This window comes from Musa acuminata, chromosome BXJ3-3 (genome assembly GCF_036884655.1).
Source record: "Musa acuminata AAA Group cultivar baxijiao chromosome BXJ3-3, Cavendish_Baxijiao_AAA, whole genome shotgun sequence".
Lineage (NCBI taxonomy): Eukaryota > Viridiplantae > Streptophyta > Magnoliopsida > Zingiberales > Musaceae > Musa > Musa acuminata.
In genome coordinates, this window is record NC_088351.1 from 32,095,492 (window position 1) to 32,113,548 (window position 18,057).

Sequence of the window (18,057 nt, forward strand, 5' to 3'; positions counted from 1 at the left end):
CTGCCTGCAGCAAGTTATATAATGCCAAATAGTTTTGGAGGGTATGCTTGGTGGTCCTAATCTTTCGTTACTGGTAACGGTAAATGCATTTCCATTCTTGGGCTCCATGCTATCTTTCGACTGCTTTGATGGTTGGTATTTATCACAACAGTTTGTGGCACAGCATCAAACATTCTTAGTTTTCAATCGTGGAACAGCATTTGTGAACCAGTGTAGTCCTCCCTACAGTGCAAGGAAAGCAAAATCTGAAGCAGTTGGTCTCAAGGAAAGAAACATCTGATGCAACATGCACACTCCCTACGGTGGCAATGAAAGATTCTTCTTTCGTTTCCAAGGCGAGAACTGGATAAAGCTGCAGACTGACAGATGCTAGTTAAAACGGAAGAAGAAAAGCAATCTAAAAGGAAAGAAAGCATAAGTCTCAAAGCATCTCTTCTCATCTTGCATATCAACAACTTGAGATAATAAAATACAATTCAAAAAGTCAATTTTGATAATATTCGGCTATGTTCCAGAAAAAACCAACAAGTTCACAGTTGCCATGACTTTCTTTGTCATTCTGCAGACGTTGATCTATGTAAATGAAATTGACAGAAGCAAGAAGTTTAACTCGAAAAGAATTCTCAATGGCATCTCTTCCTCTTGTGCATATTAATACCTTGAAACAATAAAAGACACTTCAAAATGTCAATTTAGATAATAGTCAGCTGAGTTTCAGAAAAAAAAAAAAAGAAGCTAATAAGTTCTCAGCTGTCATGAATTTCTTATTCTGCAGACTTTGATCTATGTAAATAAAATTAAAATACACAGAAGCAAGAAATTCAACTTCAAAAGGATTCTCATTGACTTGTTTTGGCTTTCGGAGAGATGACATTTAATCCTCCCATGTAAGGCCTCAGCGGCTCCGGAATTACTACAGCACCATCCTCTTGCTGGAAGTTCTCTAAAAGACATATGATCATGCGAGGAACAGCACAAGCTGTCGCGTTAAGGGTATGAACAAACTGCGTGGGTGCCAGATTGCTGCCCTTGCCTTTCTTCGAGGTTGTTGGCATATCAGATGGACGGTAACGGATGCCCAGCCTCCGGCTTTGGTAATCTGTGCAGTTTGATGCACTTGATATCTGTTAGACACAGGTCAAAGAGCAAGTTAGCATATCGACCTGAGTAGTGAAATAGTATTCAAAGCTACCAATGCCAAAGATAGGCTTTTTCAATGTTGAAACCAATAGGTAAAAAGTTTGCTTGACTATTATGACTTGCAAATGCTAATACCAAGGAAAAAAAAATTTATAAGCCATCAACATACTTCACCGTACCGCCCTAATCCTGGCATCCATGCCTCCACGTCAAACTTACGATATGCAGGTGCACCCAAGTCACCTGTTGCCATATCTAAAGTCCTGTGATAAATGCCAAAATAAGTGTCATCATACATAGTTATATCATACATCAAACCAAGAAATATAAACAACTACTTGAAATGAAGTCCAAGAGAGCTGAAAAGGTCTTCCTCAATGGCAATAAGTTCTTCATGGTACAAGTTACTTTCCTCAGGACGACAGAATATAAACATCTCAACTTTGCTGAACTGGTGAACTCTATAAAGGCCCCTGTTCAAGAATGGTTCTTTGAATTAGCAAGATATCAATAATTTAGAAACTAATTTTCAGATTGCTTCAACAATAATAGGTACATAAATGATATCCCTCATCAACATGGAGTCTACAAACGACCAACCTTATTGAAGGAAACCATGTCAAGCAAGGTAGTTGGGAAGGCAAACCCTTCTTTTCAACCATGAAACAGATACTGGTAAGCTCAGTCTCATCTCATTTCATTTTAGTGGAGGAGGGATCGAAAGAGGGGAAAAAAAAAAGAAAATAAAAAGATGGGGAGCAAAGGAGAAGAGGCAGATGTGAGTGGCTGTTTTATTTCATTAAATTCATTGATTAAAGTTTAAAATAAGCAGTAAAGCATTTTATTTGAAGTCTAAAGGATTTGACAAAAATGTACAATCCTCAAAGATAATCTGAGAACATAGTCTAAAAGAATGCCACTAGGTATGGACCAACCTTGTCGCTGTTCCTGCAGCACCAGCTTCAGTGCGAAAACAGTGTGAGTAGGCTACATACTTTAAAGGCAAAGCAGATTCAGGAAGAATTGAATCCATATGGATGCCTCCAACAGGAATTTCTGCTGTTCCAATGAGACACTGGTCATTGTTCTCGATAGAATACACCTGTTAAGAAATAAAATAAACATCACCAAATGGGATATTTATACAGAGCAATATGATGAATCCTATCAGTGTTCCCAAATTTGAGACAATAGAAATTTCTCACAACTCTGGAACATCAACAAGCTAGATAAATTCATGTGATCTATAAATGACTAACAGACAATTGCCAATCAGACCTCATGTAAATTCAGTACAAAATTGAAGGGGCTATGGCCTTGTGAATGAAACAAACATAATTACTTATTCCTGTTCAAGATATCTATGAAATTAGTTTTTTTAAACCATTATTTCAACCTGCATGGTGCCCTAATCGTTCCCTGGACTAGGTAGGTCCCAGCAAGACAGTTCTGTATTTTCATTTTATGTTCCAATCTTCAACTTATGTCGAAAGGGTCTGCACAGATAATGATTAAATTATATCTAGAAAGAAAATAAATACAGAACTAGGAATTAAGCACCAACCTGTGTATTTTGCCCCCTTGGCTGAAAGCCACACTTCTCAACAACAGATGATCTTACAATTTCTGGTGTGATAAGAGGTATATATCCCCGTTTTGAAACTTCTGCAATTGCCCAATTAATTAGGCCCATTTCTAATAAGACTGCTTCATTCTTTAGATAATAAAACTTTGAACCACTGACCTGTAAAAGAATATATATAGCTGATATGCACCCACAAACAAAAATGTCAAAGAAAGCTATTAAAGTGCAAAGTTCATCTAAGACATGGTGGAAAAGATTTCAGCGAGTCTCAAACCTAATTTATATGTCAAAAGATGTGACCATCAGTAAGGGATGTGTTGGCAATGAATAGATAAACGAAAGACCTAATACTTCTTTGATATAGATAATAAATTTATTTTTTTTATTAATTTAGTAACTATGACATACAGATAAAAAGTGCACCAATAATTGTAAATTTATTTGCCTATACATATGCCTCATTGTAGTCATCACACCATCAAAACCATAGAAAGAAAGTTCAATAAACACTAGGTTGAGGAATACCTCAGCTGCTGCATCAAAATCAAACAAATCAAGATCCTTTCCTAGCTCAAGATGATCTTTAATGTTAAAGTTAAACTCCCACGGACTTCTTACCTAGGCAATTCAGAAAAATAAAACATAGAGTATTAGTTTAAAAAAATGCTAATAATGTGAACAAAGAGTCAAGAGCTAAACCTACCATCTTTCTGATTATGGAACTCTCCTCACCCCCTATAGGAACATCTGGATGTGTTATATTTGGTAGACACTGTGCTTCCTGTCGAAGCTGATCTGTAAGTTGAACTAGATCTTCTTCCAGGGAAACAAGTCCTTCTTTCAAATTTTTTCCTGTAGGAAAGATCAATGGAGTTATGTAGGTGGAACCAATCAACAAAACGTCATCTCCCACAAGAGTTTGTATGCAATCTAGTCTCAAGGGTGAAAAAAAAGTATTACTAGGTAGTTCATACCTTCTTCCACAAGAGCTTGACGTACAGATGGCTCTAGCTTCCCTTTCATTTTATTAGCGACTACATTTCTTTCAGCTCGAAGCCGTTCAACCTCCTGCCATCTGTGACAGAAAATTAGATATCGAAGTTGTATGCTATCATTATACTCGTTATTAGTCATTATTGCACCATGGCATGCCTACTAGATATAGTAATGCAGTCCAACATGTACTGTTAATGAACTTGTATCGTGGTGACACTGACATGGAACATTGAATATGCATTACATCTTGTCTTTGTTAAAATACTGAATATGCATTACATCTTGGCTTTATTAAGTAACACTGAATTTTACACTAAGAAAATTTGGAACACGTCTCAATCCTTGGTAACCTAATAGTTGTGGCAGCCAGAATGACACAAACTAAAATCTAACCTACTCGAGACGCACCAGAACATAAAGAACATAGTAACTTGTGATCACAGGTGTTTCTAGTCCAACCTGGAGAAGCCTTGCTAACAAAAAATTTCTCTTGCACCTCTTTGAATACAGAAATCAGTAAGTCCATATAATACCATTACAGGAAAACAAAGCAATAACGGTGAACGGTGAAGAAAAAACTAAAGGAAGTAAGCAAGAAATAGTTGCATGTTCGAACAGTCAATCTAATGATTACCAAGTTCATTAATTGACAAACATATACTTGCAGCAGTATCCTGTCACACAAGTTCTTGTTCTAAAGTAAGGATCTAGAAGCAATATATTGAAGCACAACAAAAAATCTGAAGCATATTGACTTAATCATCACAGAGATGGTAGACTCTTGGCAGAAATAAAGATTGGCCTGAAGAGACTGTACGTAGCAGACCAGCAGTGAAAGACTACAACAAGTGTTAAATCCAATGTAAACTATAAGAAGTATACATTTTTCCTCTGTTGTATGATTAGGAAATAACAGCTTTCAGATCAATCTGGTAGAAAATTAGAGCCAGCAGATTCAGAAGAATGCCAAGGAGATTGATTCTAAAGGCTTTGTCAGTTTTCCTTTGGAATAGACTATTTCTACAGAAGGTTCAATCTAGCACACATAAGAGCCTAGACCTTGTGCAAATGCACAACAACATGCCCTATGGAAACATCAACCTCTAATCTCTCCTCACCAATTCAGTGATATCTCCTAATGCAGAACAGAAGAATACAAATGAACAGGTTCGATCAAATACATCTGACAAAGCTATTTGATATGTTCTACATGTCACAAACGATCAAAGACAATAACATAAGGCCAAAATAGCGCAACACATAGTATTTAAAGAAAAAGGGGATACTAGAAAGAGCTCGATCAGATCAAAATTCCTTTAGGGCACCTTACTTCATGTGATCTTCCAAACTAACAGATTCCACAAAAATTCTGCCTGGAAAGGTTATTGAACATCAGTCTGCCGCAAAACCATGACAATGGCTGTGACCACAACCATTACTCTTTTTGTTCTTCTACACTTCGTATGCTTATATTCACTGTTTGTCAATTCGATTGATACCACAATGCATTGATCATTAAATTGAGTTGGAAAACATGGTGAGAGAAGTCCAAGATACTTCGTCCATGTGGTCACACTGAAAAAATTCAATTTCTGCCCATATCATGCTAACACTAATGGCCATGAAGTTGAAGGGGAAATGATAATAATAAAGCACAACCTGGGCCCTCCGAAGCACTATTACAGGTTAAAAGAATGAAAACCTTTTTGATGAATATAAAGGAAATATAGCATGAAAAATTAAAAGAAGGCCTGACCTTCTGAAGATTTAGGAACTTCTCGTACAGCTCAAGAACGAGATCCAAATTGGCATTGGAATTCCTGTTCTTTATGTTGGCAGCAACAACATCCTTGTTGTCCCTAATCCATTTGAAGTCGATGGCGGCCTTCCACTGCGGCTTTGCAGCAGCTGTAGGTACCAAAGCTTCAACTGAGATTGCAAAGAGGAAATTGGGAAAACTTGATAGAGGAGCCACCTTTTCCTTCTTGCTTCGTGATGGGAGCCGTGGGGAGGGCGGTGGAAGAGAAGGCCCTAACAATAGAAGGAAAGAGCACCCTGCGGAGGAGGCGTTGGTGGGGATTCGTGGCGGCAAGGGTTAGGGTTAGGGTTCGGAGAGGAGAGAACATCGACGGAGAGCGGCAGATAGAGGGAGCGAGTGCGAGACCGTGGAACGTTGTCCCTCCGAAGCACCCGCATGATATCATCGCCGTGGGGGCCGTGGAGGGACAGAGAGGAGGCAGAAGCCGCTGGCACCGACGGAGGCGGATGGGATGGGCGGCGCGGATGGTTGGATGAGAGGGGTTTAAAAGATGGGGTTCCTTAGCGTCTGCCACTTGTCTCCACGTGCGTAGAATCAGGGCTGAATCGGCCGGAAATGTTTCACGAACAGGGTCTCTCACTGATATGGGACCCACCGAAACGGGTCCCGTTGCCCGCATACCTACGTATACACACCATGTACGTTACGTATACGGACATCCATAAATCTACTGTTCATCTCAAGCATTCATCGCGACTCAGATATATTGATGTCCACATCTGCAGCCACACCATGCATGGCTAATCAAGTCAGACTAAACCTTCTTCTTGCTCATACGCAGAGCGTGTTGTAGGATCTCCATGTATATAAGCCGCTTCACAGGGCACCAATCGGATGAGAAGCTCCTCCCTTTAGGCCTCTCTCTCTCTCTCTCCCTCTCGCTCTCTCTCTAAAGAGAGCATCTTGGAAGCAAGGAAGGAACCTCCCCCAGCCTTGCGATCCATTAACAATGGGTGTTAGCTTTAGATATGCTTCCTCCGCCCTCCTCAGCCCAGAGGACAGCAATGGCATCCTGGGATTGGGTGACACAGAAGGGCAGGACTTCTATGGAGAAGCTGCAAGGCGCGACCTTTGGCGATTTCCTGACACGAGGAGTGGTATTTATGCGGGCATTTCGGCGGATTTTACCTTGCAGTCGGAGGACTGCGTTGCGTTGATGGTGGAGAGGGAGTCGCAGCATCTCCCACAGGGAGACTATGTTAAGAGGTTGCTGAGGGGGCAGTTGGACCTGGCTATCAGAAGTGATGCCATTGACTGGATTCAAAAGGTAGGGTTGAGTTGTTCTTTGCTCACCTGGTTTGATATCTCTGTAGAAGACTTTTGTTGCGTTTCATCCTTTCTCTGATGAGTTGAATGAATCTGACAACAGCTTTATCTTAATTCTTTTCTTTCTTGCCTTGCATTTGATGTACTTGTGTCATCTTCTTCCTCTAAATGGGCAGGTTCATGCACATCACAGATTTGGGCCTCTGAGTGCCTATTTATGTGTGAATTACTTGGATCGGTTTCTCTCCTCCTACGAACACTCGGTACAAAGAACTCATTGTGATGTGTAGCTATGTTAATTAAGTAGTAGGAAAAGTACGATCTTTCTTAATGTTCTATATTTTCATCTCCATTTACAGCAAGGTAAGGCTCGGATGACACAGTTGCTATCAGTGGCCTGCTTATCCCTTGCTGCCAAGGCGGATGAAACAGAAGTCCTTTCATCTCTGGATTTACAGGTAAAAAATATATCTTTGGACCATTATAACTTTCTAGTACTGATCATGTTCTTTTGGATGGACAAACAGATAGGTGAAGCAAGGTATGTGTTTGAGGCCAGGACTGTACAGAGAATGGAGCTTCTAGTGCTCAGCACACTCAAGTGGAGGATGCAAGTTGTGACACCTTTCTCATTCATCGATTACTTTCTGTACAAGTTCAGTGATGGAATTGTGCCAGATAGCTCATTAGTTTCTAGATCTGTGGGGCTCATTTTGGGCACTGTTAGAGGTCGGTGATTAAGAGCAATGCATTATCTTTCAAAGTGTGAGAGATATTTAGATTGGATACAAAGCTTAACATGAATGTGACTGCTAATTAATTGCAGAGATTGATTTCCTTGAGTTTAGACCTTCTGAGATTGCTGCAGCAGTGGCACTGACTGCCTTGAAGAAGACCCAAGTTCTGGAGGTTGGCAAAGCTTTAACTTGCTGCAATCATGTAGATATGGTGAGATCATCCATCTGTGTTATACATTACGTCATCTAACAAATGCAATCTATGTTTTAAGAGTTAATTAGTTTGCACAACGGATTAGGAAAGAGTCTTGAGGTGCAATGAAGTGATTCAAGAGATGACATTGATGAAGAACAGGAGATATAAGAAAGGTGGTTCATCAGTTTCTACTGCGCCAAAGAGCCCGATAGGTGTGCTGGATGCTGCATGTGTGAGCTACGAGAGTGATGACATAACAGTTGGGTCACACGCAAACTGTCATCCTTCCTCTCCAGCTGCCAAGAGGAGGAAACTAAACAGATCATCATCTTCATGAGAAGATGAGGACCTTGTTTCCAACTCATTTTGATTTGTTTGCGAAAGCTTTGTTGTATTGACTGGAAATTAACAGAGAAGAAAGTTGGAATGAGCAGGTTGCTTTTGATATGAATGCATCTGACCAGATCTACAACTTCAAACCATACCACATGAGTCAGATGGGAATCACCATCTTATGGGAGCAAAAAAATGGTTTTATTTGATTCTGTTTCCTTCTTAGAATCATTACCAATCTACCATTTGTGATCAAAGGAGAATCACCCTACAGAAACGAGAAACAAAAGCAAGTAAATTACCAAGAACAAGCTCGATTCTACAGCATTCATCGCATCCTTGCTATGTCCTTCCACTGTTTGACTGGTTGTCTATAAAAGAAGAGCCCACTGGCTGGCACAGATCTTGGAGTGACAACATGCAGACAAAGACAACATTTATGGGGAGAAGTGTTGGGTAACCCCTTGGAAGTTTCAGGTTGCAGAGTGCATCAGTTGAAACAGTAAAAAGTAATAAGCTGGATGAGTTTGATCCCCCCAGTAATCCTGTAACATATATAGACAAGGATCAAGTACTTCCAGAGATTATTGTCTCATAGCTTTTGGCAGAAACCAGCATCAAGTTTCAAATACTAGTGAGGAATATGCATCATGTTTTCTTGTTCTAAATCTACCTGAAATGACTTCACAAACAGTGGTAAAGTGATAACTTCCTCCATTGAGGAAGCTGCCAGTCTATTTAGTGGGCAGTAGGCACAGTGTCTGTTTGCTGCAAGACATTAAAGAAGGTCCTGCTCCACCAACTTTAGTTTAGCTATTATGATTGATGACACAATTCCCTTTGCCATGCACCTTGCCTGCTGCTCTGCTATGACATGTGTGCCTATGTCAACCAATACTGTAACAGGCCTCCATGTCTCAGTTCTCAATATAAGTTGACTGAGTTCTTTTGAATCAATATAAGTGAGTCCATGAAAGGGACCAAAGAGTAGGTAGGTGTCTTATTGATAACTGGGAAAAGGAAACTGTCATGTGGTAGGGATGCATGAAAACTGGGAGGCCTCTTTAATCTACCTTTGTTAAGGGTCATGACTTTGAATTTTATGGATTAGGGCACCCAACAAAGCCAATAAAAAAGTGTTCCTTTGGGGATGTTAGGGAAGCAGTCTTATTGTAGGATGAGGTCTCTCTTTTGTGCTTCCCAAAGGACAGACCTGAAAAGGATTAGCAGGACCAGCCTTGATGTATCATAGAGTAAGAATTTGGATTAGATTTCCATGACCAAAAGATTTCTCAAGATGATCTCTGTATATTTTATAGGACTGCTGCATCTTTGCATCTAAAATTTGAGTTACACCAAAGCCTATTTCAAGATAATCCCTGCATTTCCACATACATGGAAATTGAGTTGAGATCACAGAAAGGAGAAGTTGGTCATCCCTGTCGTTTGTTGAAAGACAATTCATTTGGTTTCCATCTGCCTTCAACGATCTAAAATAAGATGGATTCTTTGGGGACCAACACATAATGACAGTCATGCATGGCAATAACTAATGCAGAGCTACTCCGATCAAACACAACACCAGTGTGCATCTCAATGCTCAAGAAGACACAGCTAAAGTTAAAGCTGAAGCACCAACAATTTTATGGCATCGGTTGGCCAATGAGCATACTACAGTTGACTGCTTGGTTTCTAGTGAGCTGCAGAGGAAACAAGAGACAGGCAGTGACAGCTAACCCTGTGAACAACAAGAGGGCAAAGAATAGCTTGCCTACAGGAACTCCAACCTCAATCACATTAGCGTTCGTCACTCAGCCGTCATTTAAAGGAAAGTTTATGGTGGTGAAGAAGGTGGTGATGGTTGGAGGATGCAGTGATGCAGGACCAAAGGCAGTGTGGGGGGATGCGATTTATTGCCTCGTGATCAGCTTGAAGACGATCAACAGCCAACCCCGTGTGGGGAGAACGAGTCTGAGTTTGGATCTTTGGGAAGTGATTTGGTCAGAGGCCACAAATGCTGCCAGCTGATGATGCCCTGCACAGGGCTCCATCCGCCAGGGTTGAATTGCTGGTCCTCTGTGGGGGTTACCGGCGAAGAGTTGAAGCTGCACAGGGCAGCGGCCCTGCATCATGCCCCTATCTCTCGTGTGTTTTTAGCACATCCTTGCATGCAAAAGAACACGAAGCACCACTGCATCAAATCCCCGATTAGGGAGGGTGGGTCTACAGGACACAGCTGTCACCTCAGTTGTATTATTATTTACATATCGGTACATCATGAATCATACATGCTAGGCATCGAGGAGGTGGTATTATAGCCATAAAGGGCTCCTAATAGATAATGACCCAACTCGAACTCGAACTCGAACTCGAACTCGACTCGATTAAAGCTTTTGCTGCAAGTTTAATGTGGGCCTTTTGTAGGCATAATCTAAGCCCAACATAAACTCTAGTTGGGCGTATTTGAAATGCCCACCTCCAAATCCAACATCGGCCCATTAACGAGCGAACGTCTTGTTCGTTTGAGGAATCAAACTAGTTCTAGTTTAGGATCGTAACCGTCTATTTTAATCTTTATATTTTTAAAAATATATCTATAATAAGTTATTTATTAAATTATTAGAAGGATAAATTCATTGTTTTTTCTGCGCGGTTTGGATCTGAATTGAAATCATCGATTTCGATTCCAGAATCGAGATACTAGAATCGAACCACCAAAACATGGTTCAGATTCGATTTAAAATCATCGACTGTTGACTCGATTCGATTCTGATTTTTGATCGATTTGAATGATTAAAAAAAATAAAGTTGGGATGTTGATAGAGAGAGGTTAACGTAAGCTCAAGTGTGATTGATAAGTCGGTCATCCTAGTCACCTATCAATCATATTACGTTGATAAGTAGAGATCGAATATGAGAACACGCGACTTTAACAGATTGCACGTGATCAAATGACATAGGTTACTAGAGTGGTAAACATCACGCCCCGTCTTTGCTTAAAACGTCGTATAATCCCCTCTTACGCCCAGTAATCTCGAACATAATAATTCTTAAACTATTTATAAAATATTCTTAAGGTACAATATTATGAACACTCATCTCGGAAAACTCACTCCTCGACTTAATTTTACAGGATCGATGCATTACTAAGATTTTTTTAAAATACTCAAGTAATTAATTCGTCGATAGAGAAAAAATGATTAGTATAGCATTTTTAGGTAAGCTTCTCTATTTATTTTGAAGTTTGTTATTGATAACATTTTTTGTGAGTTTGGCAAATCCTATAGTCCTACATCGGGAAAATCAAGTTTGGTATATCATGTTTAACCTATAAATAAAGGTCTGGGCTTTAAAGTCAGATGCACAAGTAGCATCACAAGAAAATAAAGTAAGTTCATACTCAGTTAAATAATTTGAGCTTATAATTTAGATTTTTCTTGTTTAATAGATTTAGTTCCTCACTCAGTATTGTACATTCCTCACTCATCGCTTGTGGCTCCCTCAATACTCGATATTGCTTGTCGTTTAATATAAAAAAGAAAATGATGATTATATTTATGTCTATATAGAGATATTTAATGGATAGCAAAAGTTTTCGATAGAATTTTTTATTTATATCAGCGGTCATCACGCCACGTGGCGAAGAAATGTTACGCGTGCGCGCTGACAAAGCGATCAAATCAAACGCCACTTGGAAGTGCTGCGCGCGTCGCCATCATCGCCTGCCACAAAAATCGGCCGTGCAATCCGTCCGCGCGTGGCAGCTCAGTAAACACGCCAAGCACACGCGCGGTTTGACCCGGTCAAAGACCTCCATCACCACCCACGCGTGTGACGCCAACACCACCCCGTGGGTCCCCCCTCGTACAGCGGCCACGGTTGGCCCCCTCTCGTCGCGTAACGCCAGTCGCGTACAATGTCGGCGTGTGCCGTTCCTTCCTCGAGACCCACGCGTGCGAGTCGCAGACTCGTGCGAGTCCGCCGCAGGCTTTGCCGCAGCTTGCTGCTGTCATCATCACCGTTGCTTTCCCGTGTTCTTGCTTTTTGGACGCTCCACGCATTGCTCCCATGTGTCATCTCTAATGCTCACCGTGTTAAAAGGATGCTCATTCCCTGTCCCCTCCTCTTTGTCCAATTAACACTCCCAATCCCATTATAGATTCATCCTTTCGATCACTAACCTCTTAAATACCAATTACCACTCCCAAACAAACTATCACAGAGTTAACGAGAAAGATAACTCTGTGAACGCTGCCAGAGAACGGGCGTGCACTGCATGCATGCATGCATGCCTTTTCCTTTCTACAGCGTGCGGAGTCGCTTGCGTTGCTTTGCAAGCGTGGCGTGGTGATCCTGTTCGAGACCAGCAGATAACGCCATATCTTCTACTTCTTCTTCTTCTTCTTCTTCCTCTTCCTCCTCTCACTACAGCAGATGACGAATGCTGTCATCCCAAACTAAAGTCACAGAAGCTATCGAATGAGGTGTGTAAACAAGTGGCCATGCACCAAGTCTTCGTCTCCGACACATCGTATGGTATCAGTACGTGCTGAATGGTCGTCACCATCGTTGACATAATTGTTGGTGATGCAAATGGTTTAAGCAGCAGCAACAAAGTGCTCCTCGATTCAAAGGGAAAGTTACGTGTCACCCAAAACGTAGACTCTACGCTTGGGGAGAAGTATCTTTGTCCATGCGAAGGGGTGGATATTAATGACATGGGGACACATAAACTAATGTCATCAAATCTTCCGGTACCTAAATTTATGTCATGTACCCTATAAAATAATCTCTTTCATGCAGTACTACAGGTTGGTGTATTCCAGTAGGATTGAACATCTGAGTACTACTAAAGATTTTTGGTTTGCTCATGCAGAAGTAAACTGGGATGGATTGATAGGCTCAACTCAAGAATCAGAATCGAAATGGATTGATAGTTCAATAGAACAAAAACTGGGATGGTTTGATTTTAATGTTTAGAATATCAAACATAAACTATCGATTCCAATTCGATTCTGAATCGATCAAAAACATTAAAAAAAGATTTAAATAACGAATAGATAGTATCGATTTTGATTCTAAATTCAACATATTCGAATTGTCGATTAAGTGTTTCTAAAAATACATATTCATATTTATTTGTAAATGATAAATAACGAAAGTGAGATTTGATAGTGGATCTAATAATATGATAAAGTCTTTAATTACAAAGTTAAAGATTCATGTAACAGTTAGATCATGATTAGGTTAATCTGATTGTTCTGAATTAATTTTGGAAGATAACAAATGCAAATTGATCGATAAAGAAAAGGTGGGAACGAACAATATGGATAAGACGGTAATTTTCGTTGTCCGCTGACCGTGGCATTAACGTAATTGTAGGAGTGTGAGGAGCCTATTTTTAAGGGTCATTTTTGGCTAAATTTACAGTTAGATGTTTCATTTTTCTTTAGTAAATTCGCTGAAGTAGAGGGGCAATGTTGTCTTCATGCGCCAATATAATCGACATCGTCGCCGGTCCATCCTCTTCCATGCCGGCTTCTTCCGTCTTTCGCTCCTCTTCCTTTCTTGGGAGCTTGACCTGTTCGAGCTTGTACGCCGATCGGCTCTAAGTTGGCTCTTCTGGTGCGTCTGGCTCCTCACTGTTAGCAGATTTGAGGCTTTGTTCGAGGAATTGCAGGTTTTTGTCCGAGATTTTGACGTGCTCCTTCCCGGATCATAAATTGGCACTTTTCTAGTTCTTAATTCTAGCATCTTCTCTGGTATCTTTGTTTGATGGATTTTGTGCTCAAAATCGAATATTTTCTACTCAATGCTCGTGATTTACTTTTCCTTTCCTTTTTCGGCGACAGGTTGACCTTGAAATCATTCTGCTCGTGGTTTTCGGTCGATATTTTTATATGGTAGAATTCTTGAAAGTCTGTCCAAAAGTCATTTTCCCCTTAATTTGTGGAGAATTTTCATAGTTATCTCATTGTTTGGAGACAAAGGAGCGATTTTTTTGCTTGTCTCGTTGGAAAATTATGGCGTGTCGTCGTTGTTGTCTTTTGGGTTATGAAGTTATGTGTTTCCCAATCTTTAATTGGTTTCTGATGTAGTTTTGGGTGTTCCAGTGAGATCGATTGGAGGAGGAGGGAACAAGAGCTGTGCTAGTTAATGTTTGGAAGCACTATGCGGTGGCTGAGCCTCTCTGTTGATGTTCTTCGGAAAGGCGTTTCCTTGAACTTGTACTGCCGAGTCATTCTATGACTCGACCTCCCTGTCTTTGGCTTTCCTCTTTGACATCCCCGTCCTTCTCTCTGATCCGTAGCGTCAAAACCCTCTTCTCGTAGAGGAAGCCCACCGTCGAGCAGATAGAATAGGAAGTCCTCGTTTCTCTTTTTCTTCGATACTACACTTTGTTTTCATTTCTTTGTTTTGTTGTTCCTGTCCATTTCTTGTTCTCTCTTTCTGGGTCCTCTGGTGAACTACTTCGGCTTCGAAGCGGAGAAGAGAAGTAATGGTGTGTCAAGCTGCTGCCCAGACGAGATTTCGAGCACTGAAACATGAGAATGGGATTGCTGGTGGTTCCACCATAATCGTTAGGGTCATAGCTTGCTTCCAACCATTACAGCATTGCCAGGTAAGTCTGGGAAGAAGCATTTTGTTCGGATGTTTAGGATCAAAACCCAGGCTTTTTGATCTTTAGTTATTTTCATGTCGTGCAGGCAGAGTACTTCCGCCATCTCCTCAAACCGGTCACGTAGATTAGCTTCTGTTTATCTTCTTATTCAGTATAGCTGCGATTCCGCAGATATTGGTGGCTAATCATATTGTGGGGGTAACATTTGTTCTTTGCTGATTGCGCTGATAAATTATTTGCAGTCCTTTTTATGTTTTCTGATGCGCTATAAGCAGCTTATGTGATTGAAAGGGGCATTTGACCAAATGAGGTGTTGTTGGTGCTTCAGGTGTTTGCTTTGTGGGGATGAAGAAAAACCTCAATCCTTGGCTCAATTTTCCACATCAAATGCAGCGGTTTAGTAGCTTAAACTCTGCTACTGATCTCATGGAGCCCAACATTGGGCGACAGAACAACCCACCGACGGCTTTCCCTACCTACATTAAACATTGTGGCTGTGTCGTCCCCAGTAATACCACCATAATGTTCCCAGAGATTCAAGCACTCAAATCCTTTGAGATGGCATCATCTATAAAATTTTCTGCAATTCCCATGTTTGTTCCACCAGACTTTGGTGGATCTACGAAGAGATTGCCAGTTCTTAATCAGTCGTGGGAACGAACAGGCTTAGATTTAAGCTCTTCATTACACCCATATCGGACTCTTAATCATGCAAATGAAAGTCTGGACATTCAGGGAAGCAATGAAACTGTTCACATTGGACATGAAGTCGAGGAGATGCATGAAGATTTAAGCTCTTCATTACACCCAAATCGGACTCTTAATCATGCAAATGAAAGTCTGGACGTTCAGGGAAGCAATGAAACTGTTCACATTGGACATGAAGTCGAGGAAGTGCATGAAGATTCTGAGGAAATTGATGCTCTTTTATATTCTGACTCTGATGATGATGACAGCAGGGAGGAGGAGGATGCCAGTACAGGACATTCGCCATTTGGGCCAATGACAGGAAGTTCGTCCGAGGTAGCTAGCTCTATCTTCCCAGTCAAGAGAAAGCGACTTGATGAGGATGAACCTGATGCTTTGCTTTTGGACACGGCAACATCAGGAGGCCACCATGGAGACAATTCTGATTTGGATTTTAACAAACATAGGATTGAAGGTGGCGACTCGAGCTGTGTGAGAGGAGAAGACCAGGATCGCAAGCGGTTGAAAAGGGAGAGGATATTAGAAATAGTCAGTGCTCTCAGAAGGATCATCCCAGGTGGAGAGGGAAAGGATGCCGCAACTGTCATTGATGAGGCTATTTGCTATGTCAAGTCTCTCAAGCTGAAAGCCAAAGATTTAGGTGCTGCTACATGGTAGCATTTGTTCTATAGGCACATAATTTAGTTTCAGACTCTAATTAGCAACAAAAATAGCAGTGCCAGTTCCATAATTATAGCCCTCTTTCGCCAAGATCAATGAAAAGGTGACAAAAGCAGAAGCCAGAAAGCTAGCTCTCTCCACACAGATCCAATAACTGAATGTCTGAATCGGTACTTTATGATCACAGTTATGTCTGTGCTTTGATGGTGGGTGAACTAAAGGGATTTCATGGTCCAACAAAGCATAACTATGGTTTGTTTGTGTGAGTAGCAAGGATTCCTAATCGTCACAAGGGGTGACTGAGAGCCTTTCCTTTTGACCCATGGTTTTGTGCATGCACGCCTGACAAGTTGGTGGCAATTGCTCATTTGTCTTCATCCTTCCTATCTTTGTGATTATGCTTCGAGGGAGGCATAGTGGTTGCCTTTGCTGAGGGTTTAGCAAACTGGAGAAGATTGATATCTGGCTCTACAGTTGCTATCCATGAATTCTTGGATGAGGATGTCATGGTTTTGTTGACAAAGAAGGGTTGCAAGTGACACTGTTATGAGCCCTATGTGGGGGCATGTTGGTACAAGCAAGGTGTTTGGATGCATGAGACCAGGTTGAGGTACTGACTTCAGGTGCTGCAGGTTGGAGACTGGAGTTGCAGCTGCTAGATATATGCTGTCATTGCATTGATGTGAGATTGTGCTCACAAACATTTTGATTACTACTGCTGCAAGCATGATGTTGCCAAAGTGATAAGAGGCAGTGAGCGCATGATCTCATTGTAACTTCTGAAGAGATTACCATGACAATATGTTGCAGATTCAGAGGATTTTAGTGTGTAAAAACTATTCATGGGAAACCCCTGTAGCATTGTCTTTTGAGTACATCATGTAGATTTATCGTGTGTGTTTGTTGGAGTTAAAACATAGGGTATATGGATTTCGATTAAGAAATTAACAAAATATTAAAACAATAAATTTCTGTTGGGCTTAGCAGCTGCATGTGCTCATGCTTTTGGTTTTCTCTAATATTTTTAATGCAATTTCTAGGGTAAGAATGGCCCATCATGTGTTGTTTGATGTGGGCTTTGTCATGTCATTTGATGATTTTCCAATTTTGTTCATGACAGGTCAGAAGTTGTCTGGTGTTGCTGGAAGCCCAGCATATGTAGCACCAGAAGTTCTCTTGGGGGACTATTCTGAGAAAGTAGATATTTGGGCAGCCGGTGTTCTCCTCCACTTGCTGCTGGTTGGTGAGCTACCATTCAATGGTGGATCTTTGGAAGCTGTCTTTGAGGCAATTAAAAAGACCGAGCTTGATTTTACATGTGGGGTGTGGGAGTCAATATCGGAGCTAGCACGGGACCTGCTTAGTAGGATGCTGACTCGGGATGTCTCAAAAAGGATCACGACTGATGAAATTTTAAGTGAGTTAAAAATTTCTCCCCTATTTGTTTGTTCTTGTTTCTGATTCGGAATGAGCCTGATCAGTAACTCTGATTTCAGATCACTCGTGGATTTTATTCTATACAAAATGCCCATCCGAGGTGATGCGAAGAAAATCTGTAAGAAAAAACATTAAACCCATAATCGATGTCGAGAGAATTGCTGCAGCCATCAGCAGCACTCTGTCTACAGAGAGTTCAAGTTCAAAGTCCGAGGAGCAGGATGGCTGTTGCTTTGTCGATGCTCTCGCAGCTGCCATGTCACGTGTTTCAATCTCTGAGACGAAGCGCACCAGGCTGTGCGGCCCTGTGAGTCCAATCCAGCAGCAGTGCTCTTCTAACATGGAATCTAACCTCTGTACAGCATTCTGACTCTGGTATATACTGATCTCCTCCATGGTTTTGATTACTGAACTAAATAACCACGAGCTAATCAATGGCGGCACGACAACTTATTTGTCTCACTGGTCCCTACCTCTCAGGTATTCAGTGTGGTCTCACAGTCTTGGATTACCATGTTCAATTGTATCATAAACTTGGAACTTTGCATTGTAAAATGA

At 41.1% G+C, this 18,057-nt stretch overlaps 4 protein-coding genes across 7 annotated transcripts; 3 read left to right on the plus strand and 1 right to left on the minus strand.

Annotated features, from left to right (window-relative positions):
* Window positions 1–620: 620 nt before the first annotated feature.
* On the minus strand, window positions 621–6,006 carry LOC135632384 (serine--tRNA ligase, chloroplastic/mitochondrial-like). Of its 3 annotated transcripts, none has more exons than XM_065140913.1 (10): window positions 5,697–6,006; window positions 5,478–5,629; window positions 3,700–3,793; window positions 3,429–3,577; window positions 3,251–3,343; window positions 2,705–2,884; window positions 2,076–2,242; window positions 1,479–1,613; window positions 1,320–1,403; window positions 621–1,124 (listed from the first exon to the last, which is right to left on the minus strand). In XM_065140913.1, the coding sequence occupies exons 1-10, from the start codon at window positions 5,923–5,925 to the stop codon at window positions 959–961; spliced, it is 1,449 nt and encodes a 482-aa protein (XP_064996985.1). In that variant the 5' UTR covers window positions 5,926–6,006; the 3' UTR covers window positions 621–958. The 3 variants fall into 3 exon arrangements, with proteins under 3 accessions (XP_064996985.1, XP_064996984.1, XP_064996987.1); XM_065140912.1 differs by having other exon boundaries at window positions 1,310–1,403; XM_065140915.1 differs by lacking the exon at window positions 5,697–6,006 and having other exon boundaries at window positions 1,310–1,403; window positions 3,700–3,800; window positions 5,478–5,618.
* A 409-nt stretch (window positions 6,007–6,415) lies between these two features.
* Window positions 6,416–8,186, plus strand: LOC135633193 (cyclin-D3-1-like). Its single transcript, XM_065142371.1, has 6 exons — window positions 6,416–6,807; window positions 6,983–7,069; window positions 7,166–7,264; window positions 7,334–7,535; window positions 7,633–7,754; window positions 7,843–8,186. Exons 1-6 carry the CDS (start codon window positions 6,490–6,492, stop codon window positions 8,074–8,076), a joined length of 1,062 nt encoding a protein of 353 aa, XP_064998443.1. The 5' UTR covers window positions 6,416–6,489; the 3' UTR covers window positions 8,077–8,186.
* Window positions 8,187–13,577: 5,391 nt separating this feature from the next.
* On the plus strand, window positions 13,578–17,054 carry LOC135634072 (transcription factor bHLH143-like). Of its 2 annotated transcripts, none has more exons than XM_065144245.1 (4): window positions 13,578–13,697; window positions 14,186–14,694; window positions 14,780–14,892; window positions 15,023–17,054. In XM_065144245.1, the coding sequence occupies exon 4, from the start codon at window positions 15,040–15,042 to the stop codon at window positions 16,057–16,059; it is 1,020 nt and encodes a 339-aa protein (XP_065000317.1). In that variant the 5' UTR covers window positions 13,578–13,697; window positions 14,186–14,694; window positions 14,780–14,892; window positions 15,023–15,039; the 3' UTR covers window positions 16,060–17,054. The 2 variants fall into 2 exon arrangements, with proteins under 2 accessions (XP_065000317.1, XP_065000318.1); XM_065144246.1 differs by having other exon boundaries at window positions 13,605–13,752.
* Window positions 17,055–17,109: 55 nt separating this feature from the next.
* LOC135632534 (serine/threonine-protein kinase PEPKR2-like) lies at window positions 17,110–17,869 on the plus strand. The gene is made up of 2 exons (XM_065141146.1): window positions 17,110–17,479; window positions 17,559–17,869. The coding sequence occupies exons 1-2, from the start codon at window positions 17,110–17,112 to the stop codon at window positions 17,867–17,869; spliced, it is 681 nt and encodes a 226-aa protein (XP_064997218.1).
* The last annotated feature ends 188 nt before the right edge of the window (window positions 17,870–18,057 follow it).

Bases quoted from the DNA above. Each gene is read 5' to 3' on its own strand.
- LOC135633193 (XM_065142371.1), top strand. From the start codon at position 6,490: ATGGGTGTTAGCTTTAGATATGCTTCCTCCGCCCTCCTCAGCCCAGAG. The intron at 6,808-6,982 runs GTAGGGTTGAGT...CTAAATGGGCAG, and splicing joins CCATTGACTGGATTCAAAAG to GTTCATGCACATCACAGATT. The intron at 7,536-7,632 runs GTCGGTGATTAA...AATTAATTGCAG, and splicing joins CATTTTGGGCACTGTTAGAG to AGATTGATTTCCTTGAGTTT.
- LOC135632534 (XM_065141146.1), top strand. From the start codon at position 17,110: ATGGCCCATCATGTGTTGTTTGATGTGGGCTTTGTCATGTCATTTGAT. The intron at 17,480-17,558 runs GTGAGTTAAAAA...CTCTGATTTCAG, and splicing joins CACGACTGATGAAATTTTAA to ATCACTCGTGGATTTTATTC.
- LOC135632384 (XM_065140912.1), bottom strand. From the start codon at position 5,925: ATGATATCATGCGGGTGCTTCGGAGGGACAACGTTCCACGGTCTCGCA. The intron at 3,794-5,477 runs GTCAGGCCTTCT...CACAGATGGCAG, and splicing joins AGTTCCTAAATCTTCAGAAG to GAGGTTGAACGGCTTCGAGC. The intron at 3,578-3,699 runs GTATGAACTACC...TCTTTCCTACAG, and splicing joins TCAAGCTCTTGTGGAAGAAG to GAAAAAATTTGAAAGAAGGA.
- LOC135634072 (XM_065144245.1), top strand. From the start codon at position 15,040: ATGAAGAAAAACCTCAATCCTTGGCTCAATTTTCCACATCAAATGCAG.